Genomic DNA, 19,947 nt, shown 5'->3' with positions numbered 1-19,947 from the left:
GCTCGGAGGCGGTGTGAATCATCTCCCCCTCGCTCACTCGCCCACCATTTACACCGCTCCCTCCTCCTCCCGCCGCTCCCCCCTCCCGCCCGTTCTCCTCCGTCTCACTCGTTCTCGCTCTTCTCTCCCACTCTCTCCCCTCCTCTCCTCTCCTCCTCCCGTCTCACTCTTTTCACTTCCCCCTTCCTCCCCTCTCCCGCTTCTTTCCCCTCTCTCGCCCCCTCGCTCCCGTCTCCCTGCTCCTCATCTCCTCCTGACACTGCACTGCAGCTGCTCCTCCAGCCCAGTCCTGCCCGCTTCCCTCCCTCCTTCCCTCTCCTTCCCTCCCCCCGGCTGCCAGATAAACAAGGCGCTCAGCATCCTCGGCAACCCCGAGCGTAGTTCTACATTTTCGAAAAGGACAAGAGAACGGGACGAGCCCCCTCCCCTCCTCCTTCTCCTCCTCCTCCTCCCCCTTTCCCTTCCTCTTCCTTCCTCCTCCTCCTCCTCCCCCTTCCCTCCCTGCCCCCCCAGCACCGAAGGGAAGAGACAATTCTCCTCCGAGCAGCAGCAAACATGATGGCGGCAGCTCCCATCCAGCAGAACGGGACCCACACCGGGGTTCCCATAGACCTGGACCCGCCGGACTCCCGGAAAAGACCGCTGGAAGCCCCCCCCGAAGCGGGCAGCACCAAGAGGACCAACACGGGCGGTGGGTATCTCCTCCGCCGCCTCCCCCCGCCCGACCCACCCACCTCTCCCCTTCCTTCCCTACCTGCCTGCCTCCCCCTCGCCCCCCCAACCATTCCCATTTCTCTAACGTTATCATTCATCAAAATGGCGTCGCTTTTCGGCATCCACCGGGCTTTTGATTTAATGCCCACGCAGGGGCTACGCGGCCGCGACCCGGCGGCGGGGAGGCAGGCGTGCGGGGCTCCCTCCGCACAATTGGCTCCGATCAATGGCAGCCGGCTGGAAGGAGACAAACGCACTCTGTTCCCTTTGCATCCTTCTGGTCACAAGTTGCGTTTCAGCCTTGCCCTGCGTTTCCCTCTGCCTTGGCCTCGGTGCTATTGTCAGCCTGTGCACGGTGTTGTTTGACTGCGGGGTGCGAGGGCTGGCTACTGCGGGGGGCGAGGGCTGGCAACTGCGGGGGGAGCCGGCTCTGCCGCGGGGACTCGGGAGCTATCAGCCCGCCCTGCCCGGGGGAAATGAGTTATAACGGGACCGGCGTCTCCTCCGCTCGTTTGCACCAGAGTCGTCATAACAATGCACCGAGGCAGAGGTGAATTTATTTGCCCGATATTAAGACAGCAGGCTGGCTAAATATAGTGCATCGTGCAGCCGGCTGGATGAATATGGATGGGCACTATTGTCACACGCAAGCACTTAAGGCGCTTGTAGGTTTGAATGGGGAAAGTGAGGTGAACTCGGATCGCTCCTCTTGCTTAAGGGGGGAGAGGGGTGGGGGGGAGGGAAAACCCAATAATCACTTTGTAAAATAGATTCCGTGGTAAAAATCTTGATGCTAAAGCCACTGGGACATCTTTTTAATCACTGAGGAGATCATAAGTCTGGGGAATCGACCAACCTTTATTGTCCTGCGCTTTTTCAGAGCTGGTTACAGAAGGTTGTCAGACTTCAGTGTCTCTGACTTGGGATGAGAGCACTGATAATCAGTTGCTGGATCAGATTGGATTTTTTTTTTTTCCATTCATTGCAAATGTATTTTTTACGGTTCTGGTTATATGCTTTAATGCTAGTAGGGAGTAGAGGACTCGCATTGTCTATCTCATCACCTTTTAAGTGTATTTACAATATGTGACTTAGGCTTTTGAGTAACCGGGAAAGATTCTTAATGTCCTTTAATTAATGAGCTTAAAAGAGATCATTGTTCCTTAAGAACTGCTAAAGGAATACACCAGGATTACTTAGGCAAGTGATTCCATCCTCACCATGTTGAGTTGTTTTCTTGGCAGTGGCTGAGATGCTTGGAATAAAACCCCACATTTTGGGTGGGTTATTTGGTAGCAAGTAGTCGTTTTTCTCACTTAAGAAGAATGCATGCAATAGCTAATTGCTATTCTCATGTGTTTGCTAATGACAAACAAATAGCCCATTAGAATTTGTAATTCATTCCTCCTTAGTTTTGGCATTTCTTTTGCAGTATTTTCAAGCAAGGTTGTAGTTGTGACGAGGCACGTTTTTGTGCAGAGATTCTTTTTTTTTTTTTTTTTTTTTAAAGGGTTTAGTCATTTCTGTATGCTATGGTTACCAGCAGGAAAGCTGAAAACATTCCGCCTTTGAAATGGAGTTAAAATTTTATTCTTATTCTTTTACAGAATTAAGGAATGTATGTGGATTCTTTATTTTGCTTGAAACAAAAGTGCGTATTTTGAAATGTCAGAGACATAGTCCAAACATGTCTTGCGAATGACGCAACTGGTTAGATATAAATGCATGCATTAGTGGATGAGGCTAAAGATATAACATCATTTGTGGGTCTGGGGGGGAGAGATCAAAGTTTGTAAGTCATATTAACCATGCATATCTCAATTTTTCAGAGGATGGCCAATATTTTCTAAAGGTCCTCATACCTAGTTATGCTGCTGGATCTATAATTGGGAAGGGAGGACAGACAATTGTTCAGTTGCAGAAAGAGACTGGGGCCACCATCAAGCTGTCTAAATCCAAAGATTTTTACCCAGGTAGGTGCGAAAATTAGCTGATTATTTATGTTTAAATCCCATGGGTTGTATGAACGTGTCAGTATGTTTCATGTGTTGGCACATAAGCATCAAGTGCAGCATGAAACGTTTTTTTTGAAAAGCATGCAACAAAGTTGCAACAGTGGATATGATGTTTCATTTTACTTGATGTATGGAATGAAGTGGGTAGATTATCATCTAGTAATCTAAGTGCTTTATATATATGTCTAAAAATGTTTTCAGTGTTGCTGAAAAAAGTATTTTGTTTGCTTTTTTGCTAGTTTAAAAAAAACCCCTAGCTTTAAAGAACCAACTTGACAGCTGGTGTAAAAATAATTGTTCGTTTGAAGTTTTCAGACACTGCAATGACAATTAAGCTAGAATGAATAAAATTGAGAGGCCTCCTCTTAAAGAATGGGCCATTTACTTTAAATCCATTATGTACCTTCTTTATGCCTCATTGCTTTGTTCACTGGCTCTGGAGTGAAGTAAAGAGGACAGGCGCTGCTCTTTAGATATTCTTTATATTATGTTTACCACGGTGGTGGAAGAAAACTCTGCTATAAAAGGGAAACACTGAACAGTTGAAGAACAAGTATTTCTCATAAATTGTATCTGCACGCAAGAAACAAGTTTTCAAATATTAGTGTACGATAAGAAATAAATACCTGATTTAATATTTCTTCTTTAAAAGTTCTGAAGAGGAGGTCTTGCATAACAGTATAAAACATCTTAGTTTCTGCAATTGGATTTTTTTTTTTTCCTTAGGGTCAACAATTTAACATTCTGTATTTGAATGTGATCTGAGGGGGTTGTTATAAATGGATGCAGATAAGGTGTTACTGGTTTTGGTGTTTTGATTCTGTTTTGATGGTAATCTGGTGATTTAGAACTGACTAGGTGTTAACATCTTTTCTGTGGAAAAATAAGAGCTACTTTTCATTTGGTCTAGTTTAACAAGATGAATTCTCTAAAACAGTGAAGGCAATTGGTATGGGTCTAAGTAGGACACTAACATATTAGCATTTATTTTCCCTGTTTTATTAGTTCTGTATAAAGGAGAAGTGGGTAATCTCTTATTAATGGATATATTGTGGTCTTTTTACAATGAGTTTTGTTACGGACATTTTAATGCACCTGTTGTATATCTCCTTGGTGAATGAGATTTGTAATTCCTACAAGTCCAAAGTTGAAGTAATGCATGTAGTTTTTTTCCATTGAAACATACAGTTTATGAGCTGATACTGTTGGTGTTTTTTTTTTTTTGGCTTTTTTAAATTTTTCATTCCCCTTTCGGAAAGTTAAAGGAAAAATTATTTTGAAAGGTGTGGAAGAGCGGGGTGGTGGGGGGAATCAATGTAGAATTGTGAAAATTCTAGGAAGAAATAAAAACATTCAAAAGAGCTTGATTGCAGAATTAATAACATAATCCGCGTAAAGAGCTGCACTAGTAAATTAAATTCGCTGTCAATAGATGAAAATGAAATAGATTTTCTGCATTATACATGAGGTAGTATGAGATATACAAGGATGTTACAGAAAATTGGTGTTTATGAAGTATATTTAAAATAGCAAATTACAAGCCTTTTCATTTTACTACAGTTTATTTACACTCAGTTGGAAAGGATGCTCGAAAGATTAGATCTTTTGTTTAGTACTCCAGCAGAGTTCTTCTGTTTTTTGATTAAATCAGAATTACATATTCTCTTGTCTTGCAAATTGTAAAGATATATAAGGAGTAGCAGATAAACCTTTGAAAAATAAAAAGTAGCTAGCTAGACACCAGTAAAAACGTTTGCGACAAACACATTCTCTCTTAAAATCAGTAGTAGTAATAATATAGGCAGCTAGGAAAGAGAGGCTCAAACTGTTTAACTGTAACAAGTGCAAATGAAGTTCCAGTTTGACTTTATACTTTCTGCTTTGGATTTGCAGTCACATTATGTAGGAAGTGAGTGTTTTAAGGAAGTTGGTTAAGGTGTGGAATGGATCTGAGAAATGGACTCCAATGGAGCTAACTCTTGTTGGTCTTTCTGTTTGCACTTGACCACAAACCTGTGGAATTTTCAAAGGTCCTGGCATTCTGTAAGCTGGTAACTTTTGGGTTTATTCCAGACCCTCAGACTCATATAGCATGAGGGAAAGGGAATCTTGTGAAATAGCTAATATAAAGATACAATTTATTTTCTGTATACTGTTTCTAAGTGATTATTTTGGTTACTTAGCCTGTAATACTGTATGTGACTCAGAATGTGTTCAGTGTGTGTTTGAGCATGAAATGTTTATTCACTGAATTTTCTGTGAAACTTCTCATTTTTCCAAAAAGTTTTAGTACAGTCTGACTAAGTTGTTGTTTGGGAAGGAGGAAGTTGGTTGTAATACGGAAGTCATGAGCAGTTTCTATGATCTAATAGTGTTCTTTCTTTTTTCTGTAATGTAGGACTTCAGTATGCAGACTGATTTCTGTTGGACTTATTTTTGTGTATCAAAAAAATGACATAACTACTGAAGAATCGTATGGCAGTTCTTATTGCAAGACATTGAAGGAAAAAAAAAAACCAAACGTTTTTAACTGAACATCTTAGTTCACAAAATAGAAAGCAGTACATACATCCATTATGACCAAAGTCTTATTTTTTTGAGTGCAAAATTTATTCTTCTCTTTTCAGGTTACCAGCTGACTTTCTGATTATCTGAACTTTTGTAGCTTAAGTTTGTGCTTATCCCTGTCATTCAGGGATTGACTGTTATTCAGTCTTGTCCCACTGGATTAGTAGAAACAAAATTAGACTGGCAAAAAATAGGCCCTACTTTTAAAGTAATGCTTGTAACTTTTGCAGAGAAGTAGAGTGTATGTATTGACTGCTAAGTTTTGGTCCAAAATTTAAATACTGACATAGCCTTTCTGCATGAATACTGATAAAGTGAACTTCATAGAGAAAGCGGCCCTTTTGCTGACCTGTTTTGATTCATGCTTGTATTTTGAGCAGTATAAAGCAGCGTCAGTATTTTTGTTGCATTAAGCCTCTCAATTTTTCTGTTTCTCCATTCTAAATTATAGCAAGTGCTGGACTGAGAACTCCTGTGGACATATGTATTTTTTCCATTGTGAATGCTGACGCGTGCTTGCATTCTCTCTTGCTTTCTCTCAGCACTCGCCCCCGCCCCCTTCAAGTCTCTCACTCGCACACACGCACAAAATTATGTTACATTGCATCACGTTGTTTATCTTGCAACAGGATCTTGCCTGATCTGAACTTGATGCTTGAGTGAGTTTGAGCTTGGTCACTGTTTTTTAATTTATTGGAATATGAAGTCGTATGTGTACTTAAATCAGATCATATTAAGAGCAGAGCTTAATAAAAACATAATTAAGTGGAGATAAGGTTTTACTGCCTTTAACAATAGAGAAGTTGTGTTGTTTTTAAAGCAGATTTCTGATCAGTAGTGTTCTAAATATTTGGAGAATATGAAAGGAGGAGTTTCCTTCCTCTTCCTCATGCAGAATATATGGAGTATGCCTCTGTGATGTTTTCACAAAGTGAATTGTTAGTGATGTTTTGTTTGAATGTCTTTTTTTAAACATCCGTGAATTGTGTGAGATCATCTTGCTGTACTTAGTTCATGTGCCCTTTTGAATATTATCTCATTGTGACTCTTAAAAACATTTCAAATGCATTGAATGGACAAGTAACTATAGAAACTTATTAATTGTAAGTTTGCTTTTGAGTTTCGTTGAACTGTTAGGGTGGGGGAAAGTGTAATATATCAAGCTTGGTTCACCATTGTTTCCTTTATATCATTAAGGAATTGCCACGTTAATTTCTAATTATAAAAGATAGCTGAAGTAGCAGAAGGAATGTTTTAAAAATTAACTCATGGATTAATATGAGTGAAATGCTATTTTTCAGCAGTAGATGAGTATTAAAAATAAAAGGGAAATAAAGCAGTTAAAAGTTACATTGGAGTTAGTTTAGCTGTCTGTCATGGTTCTTGAAGGAGGCTGTCATAGATGAATAAATACTTTCCATTTTTATTCTTGATATTTCTTTGTTTAAGTGTTGACATTCTCTAAATAGAGACTTCATGCATATAAATCTAAGGTTTTCAGATTCTGTTGTAAACATTTACTGATAAGAGCAACTACTGAGATAATGGAAATGCGGAGGTGACTAAAAAGTAGAGGTTTCAGAGGTGGATTCTTTAGAGCTGTGTAGTTTTGTAAAGAAGCTGTCATTACTGATCTTTCTACTAAGGGAAAATAAAAAGCAAGACCATAAAAACAACAAAAAAAACCAACCCAACAACAACAAAAAAAACCACTCTAGTGTTGATTGCCAGCTGTTCAGAGAGATAATTCTCAGTTGGACAGTTGTCAGTTGCCTAGTTACTGGAAGAGAATTAAAAAAAAAAAAGTTAGCTTGTTAGACTGCAGATCTTTAATATGTTTTACATTTAAAAAGAAGCTGAAACTGAATATGTAACTACATATAATCTTGAGGTTATTCCATATCTAATTTGGCCAGTGTAAATTTAGCATTTTCTCATGTGGCAGATTTAGAAAAATTCTGAGTAGAAGTTTTGTGCTGATTTCTTCTGTATAAAGGGGCTTCTTTATGTTAATAAGTGAATAAACTTGTGCATGACTGTGTTTTGCTAAAAGTGCTGTGCCTTTCTCTTATGTAAGAAATGTATAAAACAACTTGATAGATTCAAAATAATCTACCTTTTTTATTGATACGCTTGTTTTTGCATCGTAAAAAATGAAATAATGATGGCTAGGGTCAACACAAGGGAATGCTGTATTTAGTGATGTTTGACTTTTCTCTTGTGATTGTTTTTCTCACTTTTTTCAATTTTGTTGAAAACTATATGATTTGCGATATAAAAGCTGATGTGCCTTTTGTTCTTTTTCTTGTTGGTTTCATCCTGTAGCAGTCAGTATCTTTCTCAAGTACTGTGATATTGTATGTTTATTAATTGACTGTCCTTTGTAGTTGACCTTAATTTATTTCATTGGTGACTAGTAGCTTTTTGGCCAGGAAAAGAGACCTTGAATTTAGAGAATTTGTTAGACTTGCTATTAGGAGTAGAGGATAGAATGATTTGGAAGAAGGGCTTGTGCCTGATTGCTGTCTCATTTCCATCTTTGGATACTGTTCTAGCATAAAGTTAAGCAACATCTGGAGTGATTTGACTGACAGTCAACTCACTGGGATTTATCATTGCATCCTGCAGCTGGTGCAGTCAGCTTTGTAGTCTTATAAAGAGATTAGTGGTTTTTTTTTTTTTTTTTTTTTTTTTTTTAACCATTTATTAGCCAACCTGCAGGAGTTAATGACCTGATGAGGAATGTGGTGGTTGTCAGTGGCAGTACTGGAATGCTCCAGGTAATTGGGTTGGGTTGGTGAGGCTCTGGCAGTGTGCTTCTCACGTTGCACTGCAGCTGCTCTTAGGCTTAATTAATCTGACCCTTGGAGGCTGCAGTATCATGATGTAAAGCACAATATGTACTACAAATGGAAATGCTGCTTTTTGGAATATTATTGATTGTATGTTTCTAGGTAGGACTTGAGGTTTTCTAATTGTCTGACACTAGCATAAAATTCTTAATGTGCTTTTCCTGTCCCAAACATCTGTGGAATAATGAATCTGATAAATGTGATATTGAAATGTCACCATTGTAATGGGTATAGCAAAAATGTTTTTGTTTATTCTGACAAAAGATATGTCTATTAATGAAAATAGCTATATTGTTTAAGCAAATGGAATGGGAGGAGAGTGAATACAGGTGTTTTTTCACTGAGTATTTTACTTCTCTTTCACTTTGGACAAGCCTTTTGTATCTGTGTCTGGTATGTATTTCTTGCATACTGTAGAACACTTTGTAATGAGATATGCTAGGTGCTTCTGTGGGAATTTGGTATTTGGTGGTCATAATAACTTAATGTGTTGTGTATTGTGAGACTGTTAATTTATTGTAGAGATACTACTACTTTGACAGTGTGGCATGACTTCAGGAAATTGTCAGGTTCCTTATATTCATCCTGGTACTGAGGACCATTCTGTCTTTCCAACCCCAGAGAAAACATCAAACCAGAGCTTTAACTGTCAATCTGTAAATGTTATACTGCAGGCTTGCAAGACTCTATTTCAACTTCTTTTTCTTTTGATTTTGGAGGTATCTTCATCCCAATTTGGGATTATTCATAGTATTGTAAGGATTAACTATTGTAATTGTTGCTTGTAATTGAATGATAAATGATCATCAGGATACTTTTATTTTGAATTTTCCTTCTATTTAATAGAAATGCTGAATATTTTAAATACATAATAAAAAGTCAACTATCTAAATTCACACAATCCCCACATATTAACTTGTTTTCACTTTATCATATTAAATAGTTGATTATAGTTGCATCTGATTGGTATTGACTTAATATTAAACGTTCTCCTCTTGTTGATTATAGCCAAGCATTAAAATTCATTTGAAGGCACTTAACTGGTGTGATTGAAACTTGAGATTAAGGCATGTTCAGAAACATGTCTGCTGAAGTCAGCTCCAAGTTGAACAATGCAGTAGTTGCTGTTGTAACTTTTGAATGTGAGCTTGTGAGCCTTTGCTTGAGCTAGGTATAAGCAGTATTTTTTTATGTGTTGCTTGTATCGGCATGTGAATTGCTGTAAGTTTAGGTAAGGTTTAAGTATTGTCTGTAATTGATGGGAAAAATTAAGCCTCCTTCCTGAAGGGCCACAGAGAACAGGAGTTGTTGTACAAAGTAGCTGATGTGCATAAGATGAAGAGTAGTGAATTAGGGACCAGTTTGAAGTTATACTGTGGTAATTTGAGTGACTTTGGGGTCAGGTAGTTTAGTTACTTCCAAATGAGGAGGAGATGTAGTTGTCTGTCTACATAGGTGAAAGTGGTTATGTAAAATTAGCATGTTAGATATACAAAAGCACCCCTGACAAAATTTCATGTTTGCCTCAACATGTAGGTTTTGATTATGAAAAGGCTAAACACCTGTTTTTCATCATTGATCTTTCACTGCATCCTGCAGGGCCTGTCATCTCAGCATTGACAGGATCAGATGAAAAATACAATCGATGTGTTGACATTTTTTTGAGAATCATTCAGGTAAGATTACTTATACAGAACTACAGTGAAATTCATGGCTGCTGCTAATGTTTCACCAGTTGGAGCCTTTGCATTCTCAGTCATTAATTAAATTAGATACTGAGGTTCTGTGCATGTTCCTGTGTTTCTATTTTAAAAGCACTTTTTGTGCCTTGCTCAGTGCCATTTAACTCTTGTAATTTCCACATGAAGAGCTTCACACATTTGTACTATTTTCCCCACTTTGTAGAGTGACACCTGTTTGCTTGAATCAAGAACACCTCCAAAACACACATCCAAAGCTCTTGAAGATTTGTATGTACATGTATTTTTATTTTATTTTGAAGTAGTAACTTTAGTTCTTTCTAAAGATTCTCCATTTGCAGTGTGGGGGGGAAAAATTTCACTGTAGAGAACCAGGTAATCAGAGACAGCAGCAATTTATCATTTTTCCTAATATATACTAAGCTCTCATTTTTCAAACTGTATGTGAAAAATCATATGTATTTAACTGGATATGTGACTATGAAGTATCTTTAAAACAAATTATTGAAAATTTTTATATAAAATAATGCAGTACCCAAGGAGAAAGTGGCACATAGACATTTATTTGACTTCATTGAGCATCAAGTAAGCACATGGAGTTAAAATATATCCCACTGTGTTCCCAAAGAGTTGGACAGTGAAGTTACAGAATGTTGAAGGGGGAGGAAAGATCATGTAGGCCACATGCAATAGAACGATGAAGCTTGATCTGAGATCTATGTTTTGTCCCCACCTGTAATCTGGTGCTTCCTGCCTGCATGTAGATAGGAGAGTGTATAGTAGAAACAGCAGGTTATGAGCTCCAGTGCATATTGTTTTGTCAGCAGTATTGAGCTGGACTTGCAGAATGTTTATTTTTAATCTGGTAGTTTACCAACAGTTTTCTTGAGGATGGTAAAAAGGGAAATGGGTGACTTCTTAGCAGTTTATTGACCTGGTTTGGAAGAGAATTTCTGTGGAGCAAAAAAGGCTCATCTGGCATCCTGTAGATCTTCAACTAAATGTAGGTGTGCAGCTAAATGCTGCTACTGGATTCCTTAGAATTTTATACAAATGATTTATTTCAATGAGAAGTGTTAGATATAGAACATGTATGTTTTCTGTCTTGCATGTCTGCACACATTTCATTGTATGTCTTCTACTTACTGTATTAGATGGACACTTGGCAACTCTGTCAATCTAAACTGAAAATCAAATACCCAGAACTCCATATAATTATGTCACTTCCTAGCTTCTGCGTCTTTTACTGTGTGGTGTAGCATATGGTAAAATCTGCCAGTTTTTGTTGAGATTACTCTTTCTTAAGCATGTAACTTCTAGCATAGTGAAATGCTCAATAAAAAAGGAAGTGTTAACTTCACAAAGACAATTTTTCAGGAATATATATATATATATATATATATATATATATATATATTTAGGTTGGTAATAACACCAAGTGCTCATCTAGTATTTGCACTGCTATTAACAATAATGAAATAAATACTCTAACTCAATGAGCTGTATTCTAGTTTTGTATGGATCTATGTATGTGGCTAGCTGTTCCAATAAGTGCCAGAACAATGCATTAAATTAAAAAGTATTTTATGATGAATTGATCCTAAATAATCGGAAAAAGGGGAGTTTTATATGACAAATGTGCAACTTAAGATCTGAAAGGAAAGCCTCAAGAAGAAATAGTTACCTTGCATGGCCCCCAGCTCTTTGTTTTACACGGGTACATCACGTATTCCTTTTCTGATTAACTAGTATTTGGAAGAAGGATACAAACAGTTCTTCAGGTAGCCAGATTTTAAATCAAATTGTTAAAATCAGTATTTTTAAGAGTGTGTGTAGAAGTCTGCATGTAATTACTATTCTTAGAGCTTTATTATTGGCATGTTGTTGATGAGTAAGTCAGTGAAATGGGAAGCTGCATTCGTCCTTGCTTATGTTTCCCATACTATTTACGAATAAGAAACTCAGTTAATGCAAGTATTATATAAACTTTCAGTCTCAAAGATGCGTAGGGTGGATGGTAGTGGCAAGACAGGTGTCTGAATTAAGCAGTGTATTTTAAACCTAAGTAATTTGGATTTTTAGTTTGGTAGTGCAGTGGCGGATGAAACGTGGTATTGGCGAGTGCCATGCAGTGCACAGCAAGGGAAGTATTTAATTCAAAGAAGTGGTGAATAAATCTTAAAAAAAAAAAAAAAAAAAAAAGTGGTGCTTTTTAATAAGTGACTAATAATTTTCTTGTTTCTGTGTATTTTTTTTTTAACGGTGGGTCATTTTGATGGTACTTACAAATGCATTTGTTTTGATGTTCAGAAGTAGTGCTGTTTTTTTTCCTTCATACTTTGTTAGGATAAAACAGCATTTGATTTAGTGGGAGCATACATGGAAAGGGCACAAAATGTAGTCATCTAGAATTACAAAATCAGTGCCTTTTTTATTTTTTCCTTCATCAACACATGCATATGCACATTGGAAAAATAAATACACAGTTGTTTTTGTCCTTTTTTGAGGGGGGTTAGCTTGCTAATGTCGTGCACAAATGGTTACTGTGCTTTCAGTGCTGGCTAGCCCAGGAACTTGTTGAATATCACCTTGTTCAAAATTCTTTTTGTAGATTTTATTTTGTAAAGAAGTCTAGCTTGTAAATTTTGGCAGCTTTATATTAGTTATTTGAAGATTGGCAATTTTGTCTTTATTTAAGTAGCTGGTGCTTTTACTAGAATGACCAGCTCTGATTTGGTGCCTTCTTTCTCCAATACTAATGTTCAGAGGTAGTAACAATAATTTATTAAGGGTTTGTGGTATTACACCCATGATTAAAATGTAAAGACCTTTTCCTAAAAATATGTATTTTAGTGAAATGGGCACCTGTGATAGAGCAGGGGTTTCTTCTGAGAAATGTTGCATAATAGATTAGGATAGGTTATCATAATGCCCTCTGTAGTTGTAAACATGACAGTGTCTTAATTTGGATTTTTTCTCCCTCAAAGATTCTGTGAAGACAAAACTTGAAAAAAATAGCAGCATGGAGATTGAGGGGAGTCTTAGTACATACTAGCACTGGTTTTCTGTGATGAGGTTTTCATAAAGTTAAGTGTGCTTGGGGGGGGGAGAGATAAACTGAAGATGACTATTTGATATGAAGTCCACACCAGTGTGCTCAAAAGTATTTCAGGAACTAATGTAGATTTCATATTTGTAGTATGACCTGTATCAATAGGTCTAGAAAGGTGTGTGATGTTCTAATGGCAATTCAGAGGGAAAAATGCTGTTGTTGTTTACTGAATTGTATGGCAGTTTATTAGCAAACCAAAAGAGAATGGTGGTGTATTTCATGTGAAGAGTAAGCTCATGTACATGAAATAATGTGAATCCAAGTCAGTAGATATTCCTGAATCCTTGTAGGTAAGTCGATAAGTAGAGGGTAAGATGAAGATACTTCATTTTTGAAGTTTCACTTGCTTCAAGTAGGTTCTATTTTCTTAATCCCTTCAGAGTGTAACAGTTTTCGCCGTAGCATTTAAATGTTGCATACAAAGGAGCTTATTACTCTCCAAATTTTTTTTTTCTCTTGCTCATAAGCAAAAGATGATTTTTATATTAGATTTTGTAGTAGGTGTTTCTTCTGGATGGATGTAGCATACTGGTGTCATCAACTTCAAGGTGTGGGATGCCCCCTCTAAGCCCTTTCCATGGGGAAAATTGAATAATCTTGCAGGATGGCCCATTTCATAAAAACTTAAGATCCTTAGAAAGATGTGTATTTCATCAAAAAATGCTGTGTGCATGCTGCTATATTTGAGACAATCAGTGATGCAGTCTCATCAAGTATTTACTTTTAATTTTTAATCTACAATTTACTCCATAGAACTTAAGTTTTTCCCCTTATAGACCTTAAAATTCTGAATCTCGATGTTGTAATGTAGCATGTCCTAAGCACTGGAAAACTTTTAGTTTGTTTCCTAAATAGTTTAACATGGCTTTTCTTCCTTAACCTCTACTTTTATACTTGATGTTCTGTGTAGAAGCTGTGCCAGTTAAATGTATTCACCACTCTCAATCCAATGAATTCATATTGTGTGGTAAGTAAAAGTAGGTATTTTTAGCTAAGGTGAGGACATTTTGGAAGGAATCAAAATCTGAAGAATTTTTTTCAACTCTCTTTCTTAAGATTTCAAGTTCTGTATTTCTTAAAGTTGTCCAACCTCTTTCTGCTGATGAATGAGATACAATTCTCAAATCATTCTACTGCTGATGTTATATTATTTTCAGCAAAAAGAATATAATATTTTTTGTCTCTCAAGTGTGAGGAGACAGAATTTCTTGTGATTTTCACTGGTTTCCAGGAAAGTGAGTGGAGACACAAAGACAGTTTCTCTATACAAACCTCTAATTCAGGTAAGTGCTGCATTTACACAAGGCAGAATGTGTATCCAGTCTATATTGCCCCTTTTTGGTGTGTTTTTACATAGGGACGTAAGATAGTGTATGTCAAAAATAACAGTAATAAAGTAAATGGTTCTTTAGAAAGAAATCAAGGCAGTTCAGATTGTTTTGTGAAATACTTCATTTCTAAGTTTTTCCTTTTTTAACAAAGGATTATTTTTTTTTTTTTCAGATGCTAGTCTGTGAAAGTTAATGTTACTGCTTTTTTTTCTCTGAAGAGAAATGGTCTCATGGTTTTGTAGCCTTGTAAAATGATTTTGATTGAACTTTTCTTAGCTGGATAGAGCTATTTGAATCTCTGTTTAGAGATGTCTTTCCTCCTACATTCAGCTTCTATGAAGTCAAGTAAATGATGAATATAAACATAAATTGTGTATTGCTAAGGATATACCTTAGTGTTTTTTCAAAAAGAATTATCAAATACAAATGTATAATGTGTTATCAATATGAGCTTGTCAATACACATGTTATACTCTACTGGGATAAGAGTTGAATACCTTATCTTTACAGGAGGCAAATAACTATAGGGAAAGTTGCTTTGTTTTAAAAAATTCCCGTTAATTTTTAATGCATAAATGCAACCTTTTAATGCCAGGACAAAGCAGGACAAATAGTACAAATATACTATAATAGGCACTGGAATGGGCTGCCCACGGTGGTGGTTGAGTTACTGACCATGGTGGTGTTTCAAGGAGCATTTGGATGTGCTGTTGAGGGACATGGTTTAGTGAGAACTATTGGTGATTGGTGGATGGTTTGACTGGGTGATCCTGTGGGTCTTTTCAAAGCTTAGTGATTCAGTGATTCTATGATGATTAAAAACGTTCTTGTCATTCTTATTTTTTTGGCTTTGCTTAATGCAGGCAGTTGGATATTTTCATCTTAAAAGACTAGCTGTGTTTTTATATAGTGCTTGCTTTTCAATACATTTGTAAATCTATTCAGTAATTTCAGTAATTGTGTAGGAAAATACTAACTTTATGTTAAAGTGTGCTATCATTGCTGATAGATTTATTTTAGAAGAGAAGCCTTAGATCAAGCACTGATTGACTTACAAATTCTCTTCAAACTGAATATCCAGGGTCTGTTTCCATTTGCAAAAAAATTTCTTGTATTACATATTTTACTACACTTCTTTTGTTTTCTTATTGTTAGTTTCAAAAGGTTGAAATGAAAATTCATGAAGTATGGAGCTAAAAAAATTAACAAAAATTAGTAACAGAGATTGCGGGAAGGACTATTTAATAAAGTTCTGATCTGAAGTGTTAAAAGGAGCTGGTAAACTGAAAATAAATTCTCTGCAAATATTGGAATTTTGACTTGAAATAATTAACCTGAAGGTCAGTTATCCTATTTTCCTTTGATTAATTAAAATGCTTTGACTCAATTTTTTTTTTTTTAAGAGGATTGTTTGGACTTTTCAATAATGAAAAAAGTTGAAGTGCTTTAGGGATTTTTTTTTTTTGCCTTATTCTGGATTAGACCAATTGTATAAACAAGACTTGATTTTTTTTTTTTTATTTTTTTTTTTTTATTTTTTTTTTTTGAGAATCTGATCCTAATTTATTTGAAAGTGAAATAAGTATTTCAGGTTCATTGTCCAAAATCTAATGCTTTCAAATTATTTCAGCATATAATGCATATAAAGTGCATCTATTTTAATGATAAATTAATGTAATAATTTTGTAATAATTTTGTGATTGTTTAATTTTGAGTTAAATAGAAACTTTTGGTACTTTTATTATTCAAGAACTGAATGTTTATTTAAAAGCAAGTATTATAAATAATAATAGTAAACAAAAGTCACAGCAACTTGGGCTTGGTGCATAATTATTTGGCCAATATCTTTTTTTTTTTTTCCATGCACATTTTGATGTTATAGTATAAAAATACGTGATACTTTTTATGAGCTGCAAAAGGAGAAATTAGCATTATGTAATGTTTCATGGTAATTGTGTGCAATTCTTTGTATATTTACACGAAGAAACAGTAAAACAAAAAAATAAGTAACTCTGAACAGCTGAAGTGACACCAAGCACCAAGCTGGAGAGTCTGAAGTAAAATATTAGAGCATTTTTTGTGTTGTTTTATTTGTCCATTGTCATTTAAGACTTAGTATGCCAATGGCTGTATTTAAGACTTGAAAAATAAAAATTCAAAATGCAATTTTGAGAAACTTACTGTTTCTATTAGAATTCCCTCAACTTTTTACTAATTAAAAAAATCTAAAAGCAGTGCTAAAACATTAGAGATGTTGTGATGCTTTTTAACCAGTAGTATGCTGCACATTAAAAGTACAATATTAACTTAGTGGTATTGTAAAATATAGTGCTTTTTGTTTTCAGATAAAACAGTGCATTTTGACACATTGTTTAAAAACCAGAATAGCTCTCCCTATGAAAACACAACTGTGATAATTAGATAGATATGCCATATGCCATATGTGGTAGTTTAAATCAGCATATATCTCAAATGGCATGTTTAATGTTGTGTATTACTGGAATTATTAGTTTTACAACTGAAAGCTGTTAATTCTGTTAGACTTGCTGTTTTTTGTGAACCTGTAAATAAAGATGGTGGACCTTTTTCTTCACAAAAAAACTATTGATAGCTCAAAAGATAGCTGTAAGTTTCTGCATTTGTAGTGGAATCTTTGAGTAGTATATGTTCCCCGCAATATTTTGTAATTTTCTATTTCATTCAGAATTACAGTACTTAAAATAATGGTATGGGTAATGTTGAGGGACAGTCAAAAATCTTACTGTAAGAATTCTATAAAGGGGAAAGAAGGCAGAACTTCCTTCACTTTTTTTTTTTTTTTTTCCTAAGACTTAAATCATAATCTCTTAGCATTTGAGAATTGTGAGCAGTTGTTAAAAACATGCCCTTTTCACACTAGTTAGATAAAAATTACCCATCACATGTAACAGAACTCAAAGGAGAAAAGTAAGACTTGCAAATACGATTTTGCTGAAGGAAGTAACTACTATAAGATTTACAAAGTCTTGCTGGTGTGGAGTTGCTTTTCTTCATATCAGTTTTCATGGTGCTATGTTTTAGATTTGTCAACAAAGTAGTGTTGATAATAATGACTTCTACCAGTTGCTGAATGCAGTATAGCGCCAAGATCATCTGATGTCCTACTTACCAGCCGCTGGAATTATTAACACTTAAGCAGTGTGTAAAGCCTTTGACTTCCTGACTGTGGGCAGAGGGTGGGAAGCAAAACTTGATTCAGTTTTGTCTTGGTGCACTGGCAGACCCTGTTAAGGGGTATGGAAATTATCAGAATTTACATTTGTGTGTTGGTTAGGCCCTCATCCCTATTCTTATGCATAAGTTATTCTTGGTGGGCTTCTATATTTTGTGTTCAAAAAGAATATAGTGCAGGAGGGAGCTGAAAGAGCTTCTGGGAAGGTACTCCATTAAGTAATTAGGATGTTGGTGTAGAAAGGACCTCTTGAACTAGGAGGACTCAGACATCTGCTGCTCTTCCAGACAAACCATGAAATCCCACAATAGTACTTCTTTCTGTGTTAGCTACATGCCCCAGAATTGAGGTCATCCTGTCGAGCTCATCGTTGAAATAAATGTGGGGGAGAAGATCTGAAGTATATTTGCTTACTGAAGTGATGTATAGAGTGGAATAGGGTAAAGACCTGAGAGCGTGGTGTTAATTTTTGAGATTATACAAACAAGCTGGTGGGCAGGCATACCTTTTATAGGATAGTAACTGGGTGATTTGTTTTCTTATTATGGTAAAGGGAATTTAGTTAATATAAGGAACTACTGTCCTTTTTGACAGAACTTTTAGTGGGACATCATATAGAATCACACTTTGAGATCATTAAGTCCCACTCTGTCTTATTGCAGGTAGCTACAGTTCTTAACTCCCGAACAAGGAAGCATTAAAGGATAACACTAAGGAAGCAAAACCAGGAAATCCTGGCATTGTAGCCTTTTTTTCCTGAAAGCATGTATTGTGCCTCTCTACCTCAAATTAAAAACAAAAAAAACATAGTTCTAATTTAAGAATCAAATGACTCCAAGCAAAATGTCATGTGAATAAGTGATCTAGTTCATAAATTAATTATGTGAGTAAAAAATTAGTTTAGTTGGCAGTGAAAACTGTGTTGGAATTAAACATGGCTTTTGAGACATCACCATTAACTTTGCACCAACCATATTTTTTTCCAATTCATATGATGTTGTGGTTATATTTTCATTTGTGTTTCTTATGCTGTTCAGTCTTTCTGGGATTGGATTCCTTTGTATGCTTTGTTATGGTAAGAAAGAATTGCTGATTAAAAATGCAGCCAATTTTTCCTGCCCTTTCCCAAACTCAAACTGGGAAAAAAAAAAAAGACAAAAGCAACACAAAACTTTATTCTCTAGTATAACAGGAACAGAGCTTACTTTCCATAATGGGATGACTGTTGCATTTCTGTTCAAAATGAGAAGTTAATTCACTTTTAAGATTCTATATTACATATACCCATGTATGTATGTTGAATGCATGTTACATTTTTACTATCCGTAGTTTTATTTTCAGCGTGGTCCGCTTAGAAATTCACCAAGTTAGCTTGAATTACATTACGATGATGACTTCTAGAAAAGGGAAGGAAGAGTGGAACAGAAGGAATATGCTTGATTGAAATATATGAAAATTTTTGTGCCCTGCTTATTAGTATCTGGATTTATTGGCTCAATATTTGGGAAGAATTATCAACTTGTAAAGTGGAGTCCCAAGAAATCCATTGTAACTTCAGGGATTTTTGTAAGAACAGGTTAAAAAAGAAGTTTCTAGATTACTCGTCTGGAACTGTGATTAATATTTTATCTAATATGTGGACTGTGGGTATATTTAATTTTTTGACTGTGTCAGTATCTTAGATATTAAGAATGTATTTCTTTGGAAAGAAAAGACTTCTTGATTTTAAAATTAACTTTTGATAATAATACTTCACGGGTTTTAAAAAAACCACCTATAGCTTTTTTTTGGCAGCATAAATTTCTGTGTAGTTAAGGAAAAAAAACAACCTTTGTAAATACTAACAATTACTGTCTTGGCAATAGAGAAATTTTAAGATATGGGTACCAGTTTTCAGGTTGTTTTGAAATTCCACTACTATTTGGGTGCCATTAAGTTCACTAAAGAAGACCCCAAGCATATCTTATGGATGAAGACTGCCTTTAAATAATTTTACTGAAAATTGAGTCGGTTTTTCTTCGTATGTTTTATGATTTTTCTGTAAGTGTTACCACTGTTACTTTTGATTCTTCTCTCCAGTCTTTTTTCTTGTTTCTAGTTAGAGGTGCCGCTGATAGATTATCCTGTAGCGTCTTATTGCTCCGGAGTCATGACTGCGTCTCTCTCTGCTGTTTAGTGTAAGCTTACTTAAGATCATTTTAAAGTAACAAAGGAAAGGATGAGCGTTCTGATAACCATTTCCATCAAATTCCTGTTTGTGCAGCTTTATTCCCATTCTCCCAGCACCCAGAGCAAAAATATCTAACAATGCTGTTCTAGGTGAAGTGGCAGTAAGTCTTATAGACCTGTGATTAACAAAAAGTTGAACTTAGTTTAGCAGTAGAGTTCAATTTGGACTAACATGAACAAAGACCATATTGACATATACAGCCTGATACAAGATG

The 19,947-nt window shown here is 35.9% G+C and overlaps 1 protein-coding gene across 2 annotated transcripts in view; it reads left to right on the top strand.

Moving 5' to 3' along the window:
- The first annotated feature begins 296 nt into the window (after positions 1 to 296).
- Positions 297 to 19,947, top strand: part of NOVA1 (NOVA alternative splicing regulator 1) — a 129,758-nt gene continuing 110,107 nt past the window's right edge. The window contains exons 1-2 of one of the 2 annotated variants that reach the window (XM_042814187.1): positions 297 to 691; positions 2,544 to 2,687. In XM_042814187.1, the coding sequence (XP_042670121.1) occupies positions 556 to 691; positions 2,544 to 2,687 (280 nt within the window). In that variant the 5' untranslated portion in view covers positions 297 to 555. Of the gene's footprint in view, positions 692 to 2,543; positions 2,688 to 19,947 lie in introns of those variants that run through there. The other variant, XM_042814188.1, reaches the window with a different exon arrangement.

This window comes from Centrocercus urophasianus, unplaced genomic scaffold (assembly GCF_019232065.1).
Source record: "Centrocercus urophasianus isolate 14NV4802_14NV808 unplaced genomic scaffold, USGS_Curo_1.0 seq_14, whole genome shotgun sequence".
NCBI classification, from domain to species: domain Eukaryota; kingdom Metazoa; phylum Chordata; class Aves; order Galliformes; family Phasianidae; genus Centrocercus; species Centrocercus urophasianus.
Note: the sequence above shows the minus strand (reverse complement) of the source record. Positions and strands in the feature narration are given on the sequence as shown.